Source organism: Podarcis pityusensis (genome assembly GCF_964106645.2).
Source record: "Podarcis pityusensis genome assembly, chromosome: 10".
NCBI lineage: Eukaryota > Metazoa > Chordata > Lepidosauria > Squamata > Lacertidae > Podarcis > Podarcis pityusensis.
This window is the reverse complement of record NC_138035.1, coordinates 47,011,781-47,034,083: the sequence shown is the minus strand read 5'-3', so window position 1 is coordinate 47,034,083 and position 22,303 is coordinate 47,011,781. Positions and strand designations below refer to the sequence as shown.

General features: G+C 41.9%; 1 protein-coding gene and 1 long non-coding RNA gene across 2 annotated transcripts; both read right to left on the bottom strand.

The window, feature by feature from the left end:
- Positions 1-922: 922 nt before the first annotated feature.
- On the bottom strand, positions 923-10,408 carry TMBIM4 (transmembrane BAX inhibitor motif containing 4). The gene is made up of 7 exons (XM_081023926.1): positions 10,157-10,408; positions 7,636-7,744; positions 6,452-6,557; positions 5,507-5,540; positions 4,937-5,054; positions 4,488-4,533; positions 923-2,131 (listed from the first exon to the last, which is right to left on the bottom strand). The coding sequence occupies exons 1-7, from the start codon at positions 10,257-10,259 to the stop codon at positions 1,925-1,927; spliced, it is 723 nt and encodes a 240-aa protein (XP_080880052.1). The 5' UTR covers positions 10,260-10,408; the 3' UTR covers positions 923-1,924.
- Positions 10,409-14,269: 3,861 nt separating this feature from the next.
- On the bottom strand, positions 14,270-22,224 carry LOC308486081. The gene is made up of 3 exons (XR_013990926.1): positions 22,097-22,224; positions 17,324-20,911; positions 14,270-16,559 (listed from the first exon to the last, which is right to left on the bottom strand). It is a non-coding gene; the product is annotated as an uncharacterized lncRNA (long non-coding RNA).
- Positions 22,225-22,303: the final 79 nt, after the last annotated feature.

Genomic DNA, 22,303 nt, shown 5'->3' with positions numbered 1-22,303 from the left:
AGGGAATGGATATATAGTTCTAGCTTCCTAATCAGTTGTCTTTTCTGTATTTAAAACAAAAGCATCTTTTAAGAGCACTCGTGGTTAATTTTTATACCTTATGACAACTATATTAATATCCCATAGGCTGTACCACACTGTGGAGATTGGATGGGGCAAGGGTCTCCCTCTGTCCAGCCCAAACCATCTCCACCAGCCTCTGTCCATGGAATGAAGCCAGCATCACTCATCCAGTGCAGAGCTCCCTGTTCTGCCTACCAAAAGTGAAGGCTGTGGGCAGAAGAGCTGCCATCACAAAGAGCCTTGCAATACATTGGTACCTTGTGTTAAGAACTTAATTCGTTCTGGAGGTCCATTCTTAACCTGAAACTGTTCTTAACCTGAAGCACCACTTTGGCTAATGGGGCCTCCCGCTGCTGCTGTGCCGCCGGAGCACGATTTCTGTTCTCATCCTGAAGCAAAGTTCTTAACCTGAGGTACTATTTCTGAGTCAGCGGAGTCTGTAACCCGAGGTACCACTGTAGTGCAAATCTGGATTACATCCTCAATGTCTTTTTCACATCCGTGAGCAACACTACCAGGCTCTACACAACCAAGATTGAAAGGGTCAGCATATAGCTTAAAGAACATGGCTGGCAGGCAGTCATTTACTCCTGTTTTAGAAGCTAAACACGAGCAAGTCTTCTAGGCCCTCAGAATGAGAAGCACTACCACTCCAATGGTATGAGCTTCTAGGACTATGTTAAATTATCAGGCAGAAACGCAATATTGTGCCTGATAATTTAACATAGTCCTAGAAGCTCATACCATTCGAGTGGCAGTTTCTGCCTGTAATTGCTTGCTTAATCGTCAAGAAACCATTAGTTCGCAATCTTGCACCACCAGACAAAAAGCAAATAAAGAGGCAAATGACATGCACAGCTAACATTTCATAAAATTTATTTTCATAAATTCTTAATGTTATCCCGAAAGAAGAGCAGATGGAGTATAATTGCCCCTCCTGATCTGCCTGCATTTCACAGTACACAACCAATACAAAACATCATCTGATAAACACTCCACTGCACATAAGTGTCTTACCCTTTATTAACAGTCAATGACAAGCCTTGGAAAAGGGGTCAAAATGTACTTCAAACTTCTCCAGCATGCCAGAAGGATCAACGGAAAACATGAGGCTATGGTGTTTTTGTGTGATATATATATATACACGCTTTAGAACTTTTTTAAATTTCACAAATCTAAAATAGACCGGATACAAGCCTTCAAAACAGCAGAAACTATCGATAAACAAATAATTTACATCTTTTACTTGTATTAATTATCCACTTTTGGAATAAAGTTCCTTTCATCTCTCAAAATACTGCAGTGTTTGAAAACACAGTATTTAACTAGAAGTACATTAAAACATTTTAGAAAGTGTAGGAGCCAAGTTGTGGGATAATTCCTTCACATCAAAATGCTAGTAGGGTAAGCTTTCACATTCCACAGATGACCAGCAACAGAATGTTAGCTTATTTAAAGCTTTGATGCTCAATAGCAAAATTAAGAGACTCCATTTTATGCTATCCAGCCAGTGACAATTGTGAATATCAAAGGACACATCTGTGGCAATTATTGCAGAAAATAGAATTCTAATAGCACAAATGGAGGTTGATGAGCAAGGCTTTCAATCAAAAACGATATGCAAACGGATGGAGTTAAGCCTTTACTGAACAGCCAAGATGACTGCAATATGTAATTAACTGATCTCAGAATAGAATCATAAACACCAGTTCTCTAAAACACCCTTTATACAGGAAACACTGAAAGCACAGTGGAATGTAAAAACAAGCTCCAATCTCAGAGCATTCTGCAGATTTCCTAGGTCTTAATAACTTTTTTGATGCTACATCCAAATTATCTCAGGAATTCTAACAACTCCCAATTACTTTTTATTAAATGCTTCTAGCAAACGCAGCAGGTGTAGAAACAGATTGATGATGTCCAAATAGAGGTTGATTGAAGCCAATATGTATTCTTCAGGGGAGAGTTTGTGCATTAGCAGATGAGTGTCGTAGATGATAAATCCACAGAACAGAAGTGCTCCTCCAGCAGCTAGTACTACCTCTAATACTTCACTGTAGAAAAAAAGCTGTAACCAAAGAACACAGAGAGAGGTTTTGTGCAAATGTCTTTCATAAAAGCACACCAAAAAATTAGATTTGACCATAATGGAACTATAATTAAAGCTGAATGGTTGTAGTCAATGTAATGCTAAGGAGGTTATTCCATCAGTACAAGCTTTTCTGCTTGCCTTACAGAACAATCTCCCCTCCCCTCTCATGATGTTCTGCAGGTTCTTCTGACCCTCTGGAGCCGATCTGAAGAGCGGGGTGCAGGAGGAGGGGTGAAATTCATGTTGTACTAGCAAGCACCATTGCCCTGATTTCTGCTCGTGCAGTGATTTAGTTGAATATGGCCACTCATATATTTTTCTTGCTTACGAAGAAGCTGTATATAGTGGTAGCTTGGTTCTCAAACTTAATTCGTTCCGGGAGTCCATTTGACTCCCAAAATGTTCGAAAACCAAGGCACATCTTCCGATTGGCTGCAAGAGCTTCCTGCACTCAAGCAGAATCCGTGTCAGATGTTTGGCTTCTGAAAAAATGTTCAAAAACCGGAACACTTCCGGATTTCCAGCGTTTGAGAGCCAATTTGCTCAACAACTAAGTTGTTTGCGAACCAAGGTATGACTGTATGCGCAACATACCATTTTCTAGTCGTTCCTGAGACTTTAGTGCTTTCCATATCTTATCATTGTTACGGTTGCCATATTTTGAAGAGCCCCCCCCCCCCAGAGTACGCTATGGCGACTCTCATTTTAAATACCCCTACTGTATGTAGGCTGTAGAAGCTGTGATACATTGCTGAGGAGGGCAGGAGAAGAGAGGAGGGAAGTCTATGTCCCATCCAGAAGGTATAGCCGGAGATAATTTGGCAAATTTTAAAAATCCACCCAGACAGAAATTTTACCCCTGAAAAAAGAGGACACATGGCAACCCTAACATTGGCAGACCTTGTCATGTCTTCTATGACTTTCATTATTTGACAGGAGTTAGGAACCTGTGCCTCCAGATGCAGTACAGCAACTCCCATCATCTCTGACTACTGGCCATGCTGGTTGGGGTGGATGGGAGTTGGAGGCCAGCAACACGTGGGGGGCCACATATTCCTTCCTCCTGCTGCTGTAGAACTGCTCTTTTGAGATGACAAAACTGAATTTGCTTCAGAATAGCCAGACAGGGATCTCTGGTCCCAATCCCTATATAGCTGTTAAGATTGTTGATTGGCTATTATTTATTATTATTATTATTATTATTATTATTATTATTATTATATCTATTTTCTTGAACACATTGCTATCCTGAAAGGTTTTGGCAAGGGCTGGGCATTTTGCATCTGCGTTATTCTGAAAAGATGTTTTGAACTGCATTCTTCAAAACATTTGAGTTCTACCATCTGTGTCTCTTACGTTAGTTCTCTAAAAAAAGATCTCCCACACTATAGTCGCAGATCTTGGGATTTTCTCATTAAATGCTTTATTTGGCAATTTATACTGATGCCGTTTTTACTTTTGTCAAGTTGAAAACATCTAAGCTCTTTAAATTGTATTAACGTGTCCAAAGCACAACACACAGACCATGTGATGTGCACTGGTTTTTCCTACTTTGTATTCAAATCATGGAATTGTAGAATTGGAAGAGACCCCAAGGATCATCTTTCCCAACCCCCTGCAATGCAGGAATTTGGCCCACGGCTGTCCCTGGTGGGCTTGATCCACCAGCCTTCTGATTAACAACCTGATGCACCTACCCATTGCACCACAGAGGTCTTATGGTGGCTTCAAAAGAAAACAGATTAAAATACTGGAGTAAAACGCTAAGTAATTCTGCTGCAACCCCATGCAAGTTTACTCAGAACTTAGCCCCATTATGGTCAAGGAGGCTTAATACCCAGTTAAGTGTGTATAGGACTGCATCCTTGATTTATGTTACATGTTACAAAAACATGCCTAGAAGCACACCGCAAATGAACTGTGGTTTTGTACCTGATCTTGGTGGAATGAGTTTACACTCGGTCAGTTCAGTCATCATTCAAAAATTTAGAAATCGTATTTTTAACTGGGCTTGCAAACCGTGGTTTAAGTATTGTTGAGCTTAAGACAAATCCAATACAGCAGAAGTCCAGTTTTAAAACATATAAACTGTAACCACTGAACTAAGTATATTTTTTAGTTTAAAAACTGTATTAAACTTCCTACGTCACCCATTTCAAACTGAGGAATAACAATACATGTTACAGTGAACTCCTTTACTACTACAAGGAGCCCCTGAGTCATAAGGACCTCAAATTAGATGGGGGGCACAGCCCTAGCATAAACCTACCCTCCCCCCTTTTAAATTATCCAGTGATGTTTTCAATAACAACAACAAGGTGTGACCTCTTACCCTTAGAAAGCTTGATAGAAGAAGAATCCATAAGCAAGCAAACAGCCTGTGAACACACATTAGTAGGTTAGTGACTTTCTTCTTAAACTACGCTTTCATCTTAGTTACATACACGCCTATTATAGAACATACATTCGCATTGTGATACTTGCTATCACCGTTTCAGTCATGACAAGTCACACTGACACCCCCCCCCCCGGATTTTACTTTGTGCACACACTTTATCAATTCAGCTGCCCCGTGTTTTTCCAACAGCAACTCTCTACAGAAATGGCCACCACTGTATATTAAGTGACACAGTCATTTGTTCACCTCTATGAGTAAGCAAATGTTGCTGTTTTTTGCAGGGTGGTTATAGAAACTCCCCCAAATTTTGCCACTATATCCTCTTATACATGGATGTATATATACTGTGTGTGTTTGTGTGCGTGTATAGGAAAGTAACTTACCCTGCTCCAACTTTGCTGAAATCTCTTTTGGACTGCAAAGTGTACAAAGTGAGAGCAAAAAAGACAGCCGTCGTTAAGATAAAGGCTTGCAGAACAACAGATACTTCATAGAAAGTCACTATGGGGAGAAACAAGGAAAGGTAAATTAAAATCTTTATCGAACATTTGGCATTGTTACCTCAAACTAAATCAATGCAGGCATCGTGCTCACATTAAGAAAAAAAATTATCAGCTCCATTTGACAACAGCTAAGCATACCTATATTCCAGGCAATGAGACACCTACGATTACAGTGCTAATCCCAAGAATAAGCATGCTAATTTCTATAGAATATAATGAAAGAATAATAGGCAGACGTCCATACTTCTAGGGTACAGTCTCTGTTCTTTTAATTATATTTGCATTTCTCTATTTTTTCTTGTTCATTTTTGGTTGGAAGAGAATGTATAACAGAAGAGACATCAAATCTGGCTTCTGTACTGTCAATCACCTTTCAGCAAGCAGTAACAAATCATAAAATAGGGCTTCTTCCTTTCTATTTCTATCTATAGGATAAGGGTGAATGCATACCTGTAATAGCAACAGTCAGTGCTTCAAGAAGGGTCTGCGAAAAATAAAATGAAAGAATTATCATCTAAAGCCAACGTTAAGGCAGCTCCACTCAGCAATCTCAAGCCAAAGGGCACCCTGTGTACGGCAGCACTCTATCAGACACTGAAGAAATTGGAATGGTCAGCTTGTGCAGCCAGGATCTGCATGCAACAGAGTCATTAGACTGGGTTCTATGCATGTCAGTCGAGTAATATGTTTAGTTCAAGATAAACCTATTTGGATTAAGGAAAAGTGGCATGCCTTTATATACCTTCCACTTCCTAGAGATCGCACCAACCACCACAGAAGCAGACAGTGCTTTATAAGCAATTGGGCACTGAACACTAGCTGTGTTAAAAGCATTTGTGTGAAAACACAGGGTTAAAGTAGGAACAGGGCTGGGCACTGGCGCTGCTCATTGGATTTGGGGGCAATTACTACAAAGGCGTAAAGAAAGTTTTAAAGCATGTTCCATCGAATAGACTTGGAAAACTTGAAGAAGAACCATGTTTTATCAGGGTTTCAAATTATGGGGAGAATATCTAAGTGCATTCAATTGAACATACTTAAAAACCCTCCAGCCTTCATGCTCATTGGACAAAGTTTTGAAGGGGCCCTTTAGGGCAGAATTGGGGGGTACACAAGCGGAGGAGGGGACAGAGAAGTTGCATTGCACAAGGAGAACTTCATTGTTAGATGCAACCCACTGTCTTCCTGAATTCACACTATTGCACTTTTCTGAGCACACAGAGGAAACTGAGTGTACGTCAATTTTCAGAAGGTACAGTGCGTATTTTACAGACCTACTTCACTCTTTGAAAAGCAATCTTAACAGAAAGGCTACTAGGAGAACAAATTATCTGCAACTTTTTAAAAAGTCTCCACAAAGCAGTAAGGAAGAAAGTAAGCTTTGGAAATACTTACAAAGCCAAAGAGAAGATATAAATTAAGTGGATGCTGATGTCTGTACAAAGTTAATGCCACAATCACAACCAGGGAACCAAGCACGGATACCAGGAGTACAGCTGGGCTGTGAGATTTAACAGAGAACACAGTCAACATTAATTTGCTGGCTTTTTAGCTCCTTTTGTTTTAATGTAAAAAAAAAAAAGTAAGAGTCTATTGGATACATGTCTAAAAAAAATTAATATATCTGCAATGAAGGTCAGACACCTCTCTTCTGGTTGTATGAAATTAAGACATCTACAGTTACAAAGTCACCAATATTTCAAGCGTATGAAACCCTCAAATAAATAGTCATGCTCTTGGTAGCAATTTATTTCTGTATAAATTCTATGACAGAAAGTAGATGAGCTTCATTCAGGAACACATCTGAGGGGAAGAAAAATATCATCTCTCTCCGCCTTAGTCCTCCATCTACAATATGGTAACAATAAAGGGTTGTATTAAGGGTGACCAAGGTAATGCAACCTGCTTTGAACAATTTAACACACCTATATAAATGCTGCTTATTATGCTTAGCAGTAGCACAGCTACATCCACCAGGGTCATCTTTTATTGACCCTGCTCAAGTGCCTTTAACAAGCATCATTACATACACGAAATACAGAGACCCACCCACCCCTGAGTTACAGCAGACTTATTGGTGTAGTTGTTACATTTTTAAAAAAAATGGCAGGTTGATGGGAATTATTTTTGGGTCAGGGAGAGGTGTATCGGTGTTGTTTTAATTTTTCTCTTCTAGTTAGTGGATACCAGTATTGTTTTGCTTATTCTTCACATACTGCTAATGTTTTTCTATTTCTGTTATGGGAAGGAGCTGGTGTCTTGTTTTCCCAATATGTTGCATGTAATAGTATTGAGTTATATGACCTCTCCCCCTTTCTATGGTATAATGTATTTATTTTTTAAAAATTCAATGCAAGTCGCTTGGAGACCCTTCGGACTAAGATGTTTAATAATAAATAAATCATTGTTATCTCACAGTAGCAAGCAACATACAGAAGAGAACCATGCTTGAGAACCAATGACGCCAGCAAAATTCCCTGAAACCTATTATTACATCAAACAGTATCCTGTCTAAAATTTATTATACATTGAAATGTGGGGGAAATACAGTGCAACTGTATTCATCAAAAGGGTCTAACCTGTCATGCACAAATGTCCGAATTGTCTCAGAGTACAGAAAAGCTGCAGAGGTCACCGTAGTCAAGAAAATTTGAACTGAAAGAATGCTGTAGACTTTGCGCAGAAATGCTAAGAGATGGGAAATAAGACAGCATATTAACATGGTTTAATTCTTGCTTTACTTCGAATCAGATGATTAATAAAAAACTAGTGTATCTTTTTAATGAAGCATAGAAACAAAAACAAAAAATAGTGTAATAGTGAATAAATTGTACTCATTAGAATGAACAAGTGGTTCCTCAAAGGGCAGCAATAGGTTAACATCCTGTTTGTTTAGTAGCATTGCCAAAGTTATGCATCAGGGAATACATGAGTAGCCCAAGTAAGCACTGAACTGCGCAAACAAGACAATGGACAGTAAATGAGAGCAAATCAAGAGGATACGTTCGCCTGAAATGTTTGTTGCTGGCCAATGAATTATTACAGCATTCTCCTTCCGCCTTCCATCCATACATTCACAGTGGGCACTCACATTGCCACAGAGCAAATAATACCTGTACAAAGACCATTGCTGGATTTGCAGCTCATTCAAAGATGTAACAATTCCTTGCAGAGTCAACATCATTTTTACTAGTCCTACTCCTGCAATTTTAGCAGCATCTGGAAACACATTTTCTTAAAGTAGATGCAGCTTTCCCCACCCTTTTCACCAAGTGACAACGAAAATACGTTGTCAGCAGTATGCTGATAACACTCAGCTCTATTTCTCCTTTACATCTGCAGGTGAGGCAGTGGAAGTGCTGGACCGGTGTCTTCCCTCGATAATGAACTGGATGAGAGCCAACAAACAGACTCAATCCAGGTAAGGTTGAGGCACTGTTAGTGGGTGGTTCCCTAGACCGGATGGCTAGGAGGTTACCTGCTCTTGACGGGGTTACATTTCTTCTGAAGGAGCAGGTTCATAGCTTGGGGGTACTCCTGGATACTTTGCTGTCGCTCAAGGCTCAGGTGGCCTCAGTGGTGTGGAGTGCCTCCCATCAGCTTCAGTTGGTGGCCCAGCTATGCCCTTATCTGGATAAGGATAGCCTAACTACTGTCATCTATACCCTGGTAACCTCAAGGTTAGATTACAGCAATGCATTACACATAGGGCTGCCTCTGAAGATGGTTTGGAAACTTCAGTTAGTGCAGAAGTCAGCAGCCAGGTTGCTCACCGCGGCAAGACGGTTTGAGCATATTAAACTGATCCTGGTCTGACTGCACTGGCTACCAGTTTCCAGGCCCAATTCAAAGTGCTGGTTTTGACCTATAAAGCTTTAAACGACTCAGGACTGCCTCCTTCCATATGAACCTACCCAGACCCAGAGATCATCTTCTGAGACTCTTCTCCATGTGCCTCCTCCTTGAGAGGTTTGGAAGGTGGCAACATGAGAACAGGCCTTTTCTGCAGTGGCTCCCTGTCTGTGGAATGCTTTCTCCAGGGAGGTTTGCCTGGCGCCTTCATTACACACCTTTAGGTGCCAGGCAAAAACATTCCTCTTTAACCAGGTCTTTGGTTGACTGCCATTCAATGCCCTTTTAAAATGGGTGGGTGGGGGGCAGTGGTTATTGGGTTGTTTCTGTTTTTATTTTCATTATACATTTTGTGATTTCAAGTTGTAATTTGATCCTGTGAACCCCAATAATCTGCAATTTGGAGACAGGAGGATGGTTTGTACTTTGCCACATAATTAATAAGGATTATCAGCACACGGGGTGTGCGTGTGAGCGAGAGACAAAAAGACAGACTCAAATAATTTTTCTTTCCAGCCAAGCTGCCTTTTTAACTGGTTTTTTTTTTAAGTGTCTTTTTATCTTTGCTTCTACCTTAGCGTGTGTGTCGGGGCGATGCTGCCAAAGCCCTGTCTGGAAGCCAGGGTGGTGCAGTGGTTATTATTATTATTATTATTATTTACTGAATTTATATACCACCCTATACTCTGAGGTCTCAGGGCGGTTCACAGAACAAAATCGAAATACAAAACCGCAGGGTATATAATCAAAACAACAACCCAATAACACCCCCCCCCCGCAAAAAAACCCCACATTTTAAAAGGGAATAGGATGTCAATCAAGTCAACCAAAGGCCTGGTTAGAAAAGAACAGGTTTTTTGGCCTGGCACTTAAAGGTGTATCATGAAGGTTAGTGTCGGACTAAAACCTTGCCTCTCAGCCTCACCCTACCTGGCAGGGTTGTTGTAGGGATTACAGGGGGGGGGGGAGAAGAACCATGTTGACACCTTGGGAGAAAAGGGTGGGATAGAAAACGAAATTAAAAGCACCGCGGCGATGACGCCTTCTTTCTCTGGTTTCGTCCTGCGCCCTTAAAAGCTGCGACAGGCTCGGCTCCAGGAAGCAAGCGGGTCGAATCCTGACCCTTCAAAACCAGAGTGGGGGGGGGGGACCGGACTAGTTAGCAGGGCGATGCCTGGAGAGGGAGCGGGGCAGAGACCTGGAGGAGGCAAAGGAGCAGGACACCGCCCCCCTTTTTTCCTTTTTTACCCATGCGGATGTGGACGCTGGCAGTGGCCACATTCGTGCCGTAGTTGAAATCGTCCTCGATGGACGTCCTCGGGTAGGAGGAAGGGCTCTCCGCGGCCATCATCGCGGCGGCGGTTTCGGCTCAGGAGCTGGAAAGCACCAACTGCGCACCAGCACCAACGACCCGCCTCCCCGCTCTCTCCTCATCCGGGTGACGCAAGCTCGTCGCTCGCGGAGAGCGTCGCTCGCGCCTTCGAGCGATTCGCTCGGCCTTCCCCCGGTTTAAGGCTCGCCGGCGCTTCTCTCTCCCCTCCCTCCCAGCTGCGTCGGAACGTTCGTCGCGACGTAAGGTTGGTGGGCGTGGCCAAGGCTTCGGAATAGCCTTTGTCTTCAGGGCTCGTTCAGTTCTTCTCTCCCTCCCTCGAGTTCCAAGTCAGCTGCAGGAAGTTGTGGCTGTTCCCAGACCTCGAGCTTACAGAGAAAGACTTAAAAAAATAAAATAAAATGATATTCTACAGAGAAGGGCGTTCGAGGCAGCTCAAGACACTCAGGGCTGATTTCCTTCAGAATAGGTTTGATCTTCTTGATCAGTCCATGGGACTCTCAAGAGTCTCCTCCAGCTCCATAATTCAAAAGCATCAGTTCTTTGGCGATCAGCCTTCTTTATCATAGAATCATAGAATCATAGAGTTGGAAGAGACCACAAGGGCCATCGAGTCCTGCCAAGCAGGAAACACCATCAGAGCACTCCTGACATATGGTTGTCAAGCCTCTGCTTAAAGACCTCCAAAGAAGGAGACTCCACCACACTCCTTGGCAGCAAATTCCACTGTCGAACAGCTCTTACTGTCAGGAAGTTCTTCCTAATGTTTAGGTGGAATCTTCTTTCTTGTAGTTTGGATCCATTGCTCCGTGTCCGCTTCTCTGGAGCAGCAGAAAACAACCTTTCTCCCTCCTCTATGTGACATCCTTTTATATATTTGAACATGGCTATCATATCACCCCTTAACATGGCTATCATATCACCCCTTAACATGGCTATCATATCACCCCTTAATGGTCCAGCTCTCACTTCCATACATCACTACTGGGAAAACCATAGCTTTAACTATACGGACCTTTGTTGGCAAGGTGATGTCTCTGCTTTTTAAGATGCTGTCTAGGTTTGCCATTGCTTTCCTCCCAAGAAGCAGGCGTCTTTTAATTTTGTGACTGCTGTCACCATCTGCAGTGATCATGGAGCCCAAGAAAGTAAAATCTCTCAGTGCCTCCATTTCTTCCCCTTCTATTTGCCAGGAGGTGATGGGCCCAGTGGACATGATCTTCGTTTTTTTGATGTTGAGCTTCAGACCGTATTTTGCAACGTCCCTATTTTCCTGGAAGGGTCTGGAATAGGGTGTCCCTATTTTCATTGGAGAAATGTTGGAGGGTATGCAGTTATCCAACCCCCGAGCCATGTGAAGGCAATCCTGTATAGGGAAGACTTTTATTTTTTAAAAAGTTTCATGTTTTATTATGCATTTATATATGTTGGAAGCTACCCAGAGTGGCTAGGGCAACCCAGTAAAGTTGTGTGGGGTATAAATAGTAAAACTGGAATGGGGCGTCCCTATTTTCATCAGAGAAATGTTGGAGGGTATGTGGGTTTGAGCCCCCATGTTGGGCAAAGCATTCCTGTACTGTGGGGGTTGGACTAGATGACTGTCCTGGCCCCCTTCCAATTCTACAGTATGATTTTCTAAGACGTGCATGGCGCGCCGGGAAATAGATGGGAGTCGTAGCATCTAAATGGGAAAATGGCGCTGACTGTGTTTCCCTACAGAGGAAGGAGGAAAAGAACGGAAGGGGCTTGGTTTTGCTGGCTGCTTTTAGCCACCAGTACAGTTCTCATGGGGCTGCCTTAAAAAAAGAACGTGGAAATTCCAAGTGGAACAAAATGTGGCAGCTTAACTCTTGGTCAGAAGAACAGATGATACCTGTGTTGTATTAGTTTGCAATAGTTGCCAATGTGTTTCTAAGCCCAATTTACAGTGCTGGTGATGGTCTTTAAAGGACTAAATGACTTGGGACTGAATTGCCAAAAGGTTCGTCTGCTCATATCTTAGCACACTGATGCAAATAGGGATTTAATAATAATAATAACAACAGGATTTGTCTGGTACCACCATGTCAAGAGTGCCTAATGTTACATAGCTATTGGTGCAACTATGGGCTTGTCCACACTAGAGTTTAATGTGCATTCACCTCATCCATGTGACGTCCACCTCAAACTGAAGGTCTTCCACTCTGTGAATTTGGATTTCCCCAATCTGAGGATAATCTGATAATGGTCAGGAAAATATGACTCCAAATTAGTCTACTTGGAAAGTGGGCCTGTTGAATCAATCTGTTCCCTGTGGGTGAATCAAACTTCTATGGTACTCTCCTTTCCATGCTCCTGACTTCCTCTTAACCATCAGTTCTTTTCCAGAAGCTCCAGAAAGCAGTCATGCATTTTAAAGAATGTTTACACTGTGTTCTGATAGAAGTGCTTCTCTTGAGAATAATGAGGATAGCAGCAAAGACCAGCGACCAACTGAGGCTTGTTAGATACACTCCCACACTTCTCTTTAACAGACATCTAGACAAATGAAGTATTATCACAGTTCAAAGTCACATTCCAGTCAGGGAAAACCACCCAAGGAAGCTGCAAAGTAGGGTTGATGTGGGGCATGGCCTGGAAAGAGGGTGTGGCTGGAGCAAGTGCTGAGGACCAGACAGAGTAATTTGAAGGGTCGTAATTGGTCCCCAGATCCATAGCTGTCAACTTACAGATTTGAAAATAAGGGACCAGCAGCCTTGAAAATAAGGGATCAGCAGCCAAAATAAGGGACCTGCAGCCTCACCTGTTCCAGGCACTCCAGTCTTCCTGTCCTCCTGCAGTCTGGTCAAACTCATGCTGGTAGCTTTGAGAACACTGTCCAACCAACTTTGTAACCAGAGGTTCAACTGAATAGAATATGAATCACATGCACCACAAGGCCTATGCAGCCTCAACTTAAGATGGCTCCCCGGCCTGGCTTTGCACTGCAAAGTTTGCAGCAGCACGTGCAACAAAATGGCGTCCATCATTCAAAAAACCCCTCAGCTTGCATTAACTAGCCACATACACACAGCCTCCCCCCCCCACAAGATCGCCAGTCACCCACCATTTTAGTCAACCAGCTCCTTTCTTTTCCCCATAAGTCAATCGAAGGAGCCTCCAAAACAAATTCAAAAGCCCCCCCCACAAGATCTCCTTTCCTTTTCCCCCACCATGTGCCCCCGCTCCAGACAGACCTTTTCGCCGGCAAAGGTGAGTGGGCCGTCGATGACTTATACATCTGATTCTGATTCGAGCACTCAGCACAGGTATGTTCAACTTCTGAGCCCCTCTGAGCCAAAGGCAGAAAGCCCAGCCAGCAGCCAAACGAAGCCTCAAGGAAAACCACCGTCACCTCTCCACTGGGAAGTGCTGAGCAAAGGCGAGTCCCCAGGGAACACAGCCGATTTGATCAGCACAAGGCATGCAAGCTCCACCCCCCAGTTGTTCTTAGACTTCTTATTGGGTGAGCAACACAGCCAAGCAACACAATTGGAGCCTCCCTCCTCCCTGGCCGGCAGGGAGGGAGGGAGAGGAGCTGCTTCCTTTGAAATTTAAGGGACATCATCTAAGGGACATCCATCAGTAAGGGACAGCAGTGGGACATGGTGCTGGAATAAGGGACTGTCCCTTCAAATAAGGGACGCTTGACAGCTATGCCCAGATCTGAGATTCTCCATGTCAGTCTAGAGGGTAAATGTTTCTTATACATGAGTTTGATGCTTGCTTACTAATTCTCCACCCTGCCTTATTACCGGCCTATTGTTGTTGAGTTTCTTCTAGATAAATCCCTACAGAGAAAAATGCATGTATACTCAGCATCTTGCAAGACAAGGGCAAATGTCTTTATATAGATATATGCATTTGACTATACCATTGAAATTGTGGTATTCTCTTAGCAATCACACACTAAGTAAAAGCATGAAACATTTGATTAAAACAGCTACTTAGCTTCAGACTAAACATTGTTTTTCAGATAAAACAAAAATAAATATGACCAGATCAGATATTAATGGACCAGAAATTGTGCTTTAATTCATTGGTGCACTCACAAAATGACATAAAATCCTCGCTAGTGAATACTTCCACCATATATTTAGAAGTTTTTGTGCTTGAACAGTGCCTTTAAAATATTTTGAAAGCTTTTAGTTGTTATGAACTAGTAATCACATATTTTAACTCTAACATAAAATATGCATTAAAGTATAAATATACTGAAAAATTACTGTATTTAGAGTAGTAATCAAAACCTGAATGCAAATGTTGTTAAATACAAATCTTAGCGAGTAATTACTCAAGATAACAGGCATAATTTATTCTGCCTCCAATAAGACAGAGGGGTAGACAAAAAGGCCATAAACAAACTGCATTTAAACAAAAACAACTTCTATGTTCTATTCCTTCATAAGCGTTCCAGAAATCTTGTAGACAACATGACACATGAAGGGTGTTAGCTTAACATTACATTTCACTTTATCTTAATTATCTAGCACCTGCAAATTGTTCAACAGAATATACATTTTGATTACAGTAGTACACTACATACTAATGATCTAAACAGCAGCCAATTTCCTTCATCCTTCTATTGTTTAGCAGGCCAGTGTGTACTTTTCTGCAAAATGGGTGATAATTTTTACCTGTCTTAAACACACCTAAACAGCCGTCTCTTGCAAGAGATCATCCCTTGTCATGATGTTTCCCAATATCTGGCTATTATGAATGCATCCTAGACAATGGACACCCATGAACGCACCCTAGTTACTGAACCCCTAAATAAACCCCTTGGCAGCAACTATTGGGTGCAAGCCACTGAAAATGAGGTGTGCTGAAATTACACTGAAATCAATGAAACCTTGAAATATACAGTGTGCTCGTTCAGATCAAAACCCTTCCGTGTTTAGTAGGATACTCCCAAGTGTGTAGGATTGCAGCTTTAGTGCCCTTGATTTAGTTGGGACTTAAGCGTGCCTAATTTTCACAAAGTACAGTGGTACCTCGGGTTACCTACACTTCAGGTTACATACGCTTCAGGTTACAGACTCCGCTAACCCAGAAATAGTACCTTGGGTTAAGAACTTTGCTTCAGGATGAGAACAGAAATCATGCTCCGGTGGCGCAGTGGCAGCAGGAGGCCCCATTAGCCAAAGTGGTGCTTCAGGTTAAGAACAGTTTCAGGTTAAGAACGGACCTCCAGAAAGAATTAAGTACTTAACCCAAGGTACCACAGTATTGCAGAACAGTGTCCAATGTATGTCCATGCACTGAAGCACTGAGTTTAACAAAACACAAAAGTAAACAATCAAATTATTGCAGGACTCAGCTCCACATTTGGTAAAATAGGTTGAAGTGTATAATGCACAGTAAATATTAGCCATATAACTGATCATCTTCTTCAGTCAAGTCAAGGCATAAGTCATGCAGATTCACACACACACACACACACACACACAAAAAAAAAAAATCACTAACAGAAGTGGATTATAATTGGGAGTCATGTACAATATAAATAGTCTTGGAAGTATGAGGAGGAGGAAAACCAATGTGCTTGGGATGTGGCTGCGGCTCTGACCATAGGAATATGCTTTGAATCTTCAATCATTGCTTTATGACCCATCAAAACTTCCATTACTGCCTAGCAAAAGGGCACATTAAAATTAGACTACTTTTTTTTAACAAGCATAAAATATTAATGATGCATGAATAAGAAACTATTTCTATTAACTATATGACAATGAGTTCATTTTTAAGCAAATTACCTTGTGCTTTATTTCATTTAAGTCATTGTTGAGTACTTTAACATGAAGCTAAATAAGCTGATAAATGAAAGCCTGTTTTTGTTAAGATTAACAAATGCCTGATAATAGTAGTAGTAGTAAAAAAAGGAAGAAAATGGCTTACTGTGCTTTGATATGAATATCTACCATTTACAGTGGTCCTGCTTATTTGCATTGCATAGCTCAGAGGCAGCACACTAGGGTTTCTAATATAACTGAGGGAACAAGCAGTCCTATGGCCAGGAATCCTCCGGTTCTGAGATTCACCTCCCCAGTCTTTGCATCCAAGCTACCCCCATCTCACAAGGGAAGATGGAAAACACAGAAAAAGTATTGCAGGAGACAGTGGGGGCATTCCTCATTTGACCCCGATCCCTCCTATTCAAGTCCATGGGAGAGGAGTAATTTTTTGCTTGATTGTTCTTTGGTGTAGATTGCCCAGGTATTCATGGCTGTGTCCATGCAACCAAGTGGGCAGTTAGCAGGTGTGCTCCTCCCCTGTGCCACCCCTGTTCTGCCCACAAAACACCTTGTTCTTGCCTTCTGGGAAATGATATATAATGAACTAAAAAAGGTATTGAAATATACTTTCTTGAAGAAACCAGAGGCCTTCCTCTTGGGCATGGTCGGCCAATTGGTGCGAAGGGAAGACAGGAATTTCTTTATGTATGCGACAGCAGCGGCAAGAATACTTATTGGGAAATACTGGAAGACACAAGAATTGCCTACCCGAGAAGAATGGCAGAGAAAAGTGATAGACTATATGGAACTGGCTGAGATGACCGGCAGAATTCGAGATCAAGAAGAAGGGTCGATGGAAGAAGACTGGAAAAAATTTAAAATATATCTTCAGAAATATTGTAATATAAAAGAATGTTAGAAAAGGTTGGAGAAGAATATTAGTCCGTATTGGCAGACAGAGTATAATGGAATAAGTAAATATGAAGTGTAAAATAAAGATAGAGGAGAATTAAATACTTTCGAATGTTAAAATAAGTAAATGAAAAGAAGGATAGAAGGATTTGCTGGAGATACGATTCAAATTAGAATACAAAGCGGAGAAGTGAGAGGAAGTCACGGAAATAAGTAAATGGGAAAACGGCTTTAATAGTTCAATTTGATTTTTTTGTTATTCTTTTTTATTGTGATTTTTTGTCTTTTGTATTTTTCTTTGTACTGAGTGTGTTTTTTTTTGTAGGAGGTATGTGATTTGTTTCTCTTTTCTCTTTTTCTTTTTCTGTAATCTTAAAATTGGAATAAACATGCTTTAAAAAAACAAACAAAAAAAAACACCTTGTTCTTGGTTGCTCTGCAGCTGGGTTGGATGGTTAGATGGGCTAATGGTCCATCTAGCCCAGGACAGCAGTGGCTTTCCAGGGTTTCAGGTAGGGGGCATTCCCATCCCTAGGGACGTTAGGGATTGAACCTGGGCCCATCTGCACGCAAAGCAGATTCCCTACCACTCAGCTATGGTCCTTCCCTGCAGCTTCAAGCCTTCCAGGGCTGTGCAGGTTGGCAACAGACATCTTTTCCCACTCTTAGCTCCATGTCTACTGGCACTTCCAAGGACTACTCGGCTAATGTATCCAAAGGATAGGATTACACCCTATGCCTGCTTTTTAAAACATACATTTACATGTGAATCGCATTTCAAAACACTAGACAATGTCCATTCCCGTTCCTCATTCTGTTCAATCAGGAGCAATTTCACTATTTTTGAGCCTAGTTCAGCACTGGGCAAGAACAGAAAACATTGATGGGAGTGCCCTACTTCTACCACATCTCAAGGGAGTTGTGTCTATCGAGCTATTTTGCTTCATCCCTCCCCCCCCCCCCACAAAGAACTTCCTTTTGGGGAAAGCTTTTGTTATCTAGGCTAGAACCTCATCGAGCACAGCTCTGTATATGAAATAAGGGTACATTATACACTAAATATCTCAATGCAACACATACTATAACTCAAAATAACATGAGCTTAAAGAATATATACCGTGTGTGTGTGTGTGTGTGTGTACACACACATATATTCAGTCTCAGATGAATCTTGAAGAGAGATATATACAATCTTACAGATTACTATTCAATGTCACCGGGTTCAGGAGTTCAACTGTAATGTACTGAAGACCAGAACACTGATTCTCTGTGTTAAACCTTGTAGTTGAGAAACTGTACGAGGAGGACTCTGACACCGAGACATCCGGGAAAAATCTACATAACACTCTATCATATGTAGTTTGTACAAAAATTAAAATTAAAAAAATAGGCTATATTGAAGATTGGCTTGAACCCTTGCAATAGTGATGGAAAGAAGTCTACATTAAATGAGTGAAAATGAATGTCAGCCTAGTAACAGAGATATTCAAATACGGAATACAGTTTCTTAAAACAAAGGAAGATCCCAGCTGTTCAGCACATTTCACCCCACATTTCAGTTGTATAGCTAAGCGCATGCTTAACTCTCTGCAATTTTTAAATTTTAAAAGAACCGGACTTGCAACGCTTTATCTTGGCTGGATGACACCCACCGCTGGGAAGCGATGTCTTGAAATCCAGCTGTAAAAAGTCCCTTTTTATGAAAGGAAAATGAATAATTTTTGTACATAAAATACTAGGCTATTCTCCACTTAAAATTATTAGAATGCCAATCAATCAATATAATTGTAACATTTTAGTTGACATTTTTGTCATACCCCTTGAGTGCCCAGTAGAGATGATTAACCAATCCTTCGCCGTAATATTAATTTGTTGCAAATGTACAACATGACCTAGTGTTTCGAAATGATTGCTAAACATCTGTGAAAGACTATATTTTTTAACTGAATAAATGATCACAGCTGGAGGGCTGCAGTAATTACCAATGACCTTCATGGAAAGATATTCATGGACCAACTTAATATTCAGATGTCTGCCTAAGTTTCTCACAGTCATTCATATATATATATATATGTGCAAATATCCCCTTCGCTGTTGTGCTTACTCCCTTCTTCAGTTATTAAATGAGTTTTTGTTTTATTTATTACATTTATTAATCACTTTTTACAGGAAAAAAAATGTCTCAAAGCAACTTACAAGAAGAATGCAAAGATGCCATAAAATAAAACGAGCTAGGAGATGAACACTATAACTAGGTAACAGTAGAACTGGACTGAATTGTATGGAAAGCCAGCCCTGTTGTGTCTGGGAGCTCTGGACTTCTTCCCTGAAGTCCTGCTTTGGCAGCACCACAGCAGTAGTAGTAATGAGATATGCAGTTGGGTAAGCAAAGGTGGGCTCAATCCCCAGGTGGGGCTGGGAGATTCCTGGATACAATTCTGGAGAGCTACTGCCCATCAGTACCAAATAAATACTGAGATGGACCAAATGGTCTGATAAGGCACCAAATGGTCCAATCTAGTCCCCCCAAAACTGCTGACTAAGGAAAATAGGAAATTGCACCTCTGGGTTATTAATATTTTAGGAGATACTGTTTTGGCTCCCCCAGGCCACTAGGACCTCAAGGGCATCCCTTGGGCATTAAAGATTTCGGATTCAGCATCTATAGGTGATTAGAACATAAACCTTCAAAGGCATAGAACAAAGTATCTTGTACAGCTAGCGGCAAGATGATTTTGAGTTCTCTGGCCTCTTGAATTACTGGCACGAGGTGGGACTTGATTAAGACTAATAAAGCAACCCAGCAGGCGTTTGGAATAAGGCTGGCACCTTCCGATGGGGAAATAAGAAATCATTTCGGGCACATTTTGTCTTGCGCCTATGAAATTAAGCAAGCATTTTGGAGTACATGTCTGCTCCTTTCAAACCTATAACATCAATTCCCTGACCTCTAACTTTACAGCTACTAGATTTATCTTCTGTGCCAGCCCCAAAGCTATCATTCTGGGGAGTTATTTTGAGAGGTCTCTGCCATGATGATGAGCTAATATAAGTGTCAGGGGGATGAGACATGTGCACATCTTTACCAGCACATTTGAGATAAAGCAATTCTCCTGGATTTATGAGGTAGGAATATTATTTCCCATAAATTAAAGAATGATTTAATTTAACGTTATTATCTCAAGTTTATGAATGATCATCTCATAAACTAATGAATCACCATTTGCCACACTGCCTAGCACTGAATTTGATGTGTTTGGGTGAAATGAAAGCTTAATGTTGAAGTTGTGGGACCTGGCTGGTGGTGATCTGTTATTAGATGATCCTTCAAACTCTGCAGTTCTATGATTCTTTTCTGACAGGTCCAAAACGGTTAAGATTGTATGAAAATAGTTCCTGCAAAGAAGCAGGCTTTGTTATATTCACCTTTTGATGTTTGCTCAGTGCTGTCTTTGCCCATTTGCAATAGGTATTTTTGCTAGCTTCTTCCCACCTCGGAAAGAACTCAGTTTTGCATGCTCTTGGTAAGTGTAATGCTTACCTTACATTTGCATGGAACATGGCTTCCAATGAAGTTATTTGCCAGCTTCTGCAGCAGCCAGTCAAGTGGAGATGATCAAGCCATCCTTCTTTGCCAAAATACAGGCAAGAAGGGAGGCGGTCATTAGTTTGCCCAGAGTGGCCATATTGTTGTTGTTGTTTAGTCGTTTAGTCATGTCCGACTTCGTGACCCCATGGTTTATTGCCAGAGCACGCCAGGCCCTCCTGTCTTCCACTGCCTCCTGCAGTTTGGTCAAACTCATGCTGGTAGCTTCGAGAACACTGTCCAACCATCTCATCCTCTGTCGTCCCCTTCTCCTTGTGCCCTCCATCTTTCCCAGCATCAGGGTCTTTTCCAGGGAGTCTTCTCTTCTCATGAGGTGGCCAAAGTATTGGAGCCTCAGCTTCAGGATCTGTCCTTCCAGGGAGCGCTCAAGGCTGATTTCCTTAAGAATGGATAGGCGAATGCTATGGAAACAGAAAGGAAATCGTCTATCAATACTGCCAATGTTTTCACAATGCAATACATGCTTACTCAGAAGTAAGCCCCACTGAGTTCAATGGGACTTACTCATAGGTAAGTGTGTCTGAACATAGTTGGGCTTACTTCTGAGTGAACATAAACAGGCTAGCACTCTGCATGTGGTTTTAGTGCAGGGCCAGAGGAACAAATGTAGCTAGAAGGAGAGCAGCAAATGGGGCCCCTCAAAAAGTCAAGGTGGGCCCAGCAACAGTGCAATTATATGCATGGTTTTTCTGAAATAAGTATTGGTGTCCAATGATGACTACTATAGTCATGTCCTTAGTAAATATATTTAGGACTGCAGCTTTATTTAATAAATGGACGTGTGATGTCGTGCATGTTTACTCAAGAGGTAAGCTCCCTACATTCAGTGTTAAAAGTTAAAAGTAACTCTGTATAGGGCTGCCGCTTTATTATTTTTTTTGCAAGAATGCTCAAGGGAATTTGTAGCAATGTAAAAGCAATGCATAACCGTCAACCCAGCATTCATGTCAGGTTGTTTATGGCCAACTCAAGCCACTTCTGAGTATCTTATTTTACAGACTAGCAGTGCAACTCTTCTCATGCCTGCTCATAAGTCCTATCGAATTCAACGAGGCTTAACGATTGCAGCATTTATTTGTCTTTGAAGGTGTCTTTAAGGGATGCGGGTAGCGCTGTGAGTTAAACCACAGAGCCTAGGACTTGCCGATCAGAAGGTCGGCGGTTCGAATCCCTGCGAAGGGGTGAGCTCCCGTTGCTCAGTCCCTGCTCCTGCCAACCTAGCAGTTTGAAAGCACGTCAAAATGCAAGTAGATAAATAGGTACCGCTCTGGCGGGAAGGTAAACGGCATTTCCATGCGCTGCTCTGGTTCCATGCTGGCCACATGACTCAGAAGCTGTATGCTGGCTCCCTCGGCCAATAAAGCGAGATGAGCGCTGCAACCCCAGAATTGGCCACGACTGGACCTAATGGTCAGGGGTCCCTTTACCTTTAAGGTGCCACAGGCTGGATACCCAACATACATTTAAAGCTTTCCCTAAAGAATCCTGGGATCTGTAGTTTAAGCGGGCTAGGAATTGTGGCTCTGCGCGGGGAGGGGACGGGACTTTAATATAAAGCTTAAGTCCTTTATAAAAGCGCTTCGAACCTAATGAGGCGAGTTGCTTTTGTTGCGAAAGATTGCTAAGCACAGCCACCGCTCCCAAAACTGAGGCAACTTCCGTGCTTTTCTCACACCAACCGCACTGTTGTTTTGCTGATCTTGATTGCGCAGGCACATCATGGGCAAGCAGAGGAGGCTAGCAGCAATCTCTTGCGCACACCCGGAAACAGGGCGCTTCTGGCTGCTGTTGTT

Bases quoted from the DNA above. Each gene is read 5' to 3' on its own strand.
- TMBIM4 (XM_081023926.1), bottom strand. From the start codon at position 10,259: ATGATGGCCGCGGAGAGCCCTTCCTCCTACCCGAGGACGTCCATCGAG. The intron at 6,558-7,635 runs GTTAGACCCTTT...TAAATCTCACAG, and splicing joins CGGACATTTGTGCATGACAG to CCCAGCTGTACTCCTGGTAT. The intron at 5,055-5,506 runs GTATGCATTCAC...TTCTCCCCATAG, and splicing joins ACTGACTGTTGCTATTACAG to TGACTTTCTATGAAGTATCT.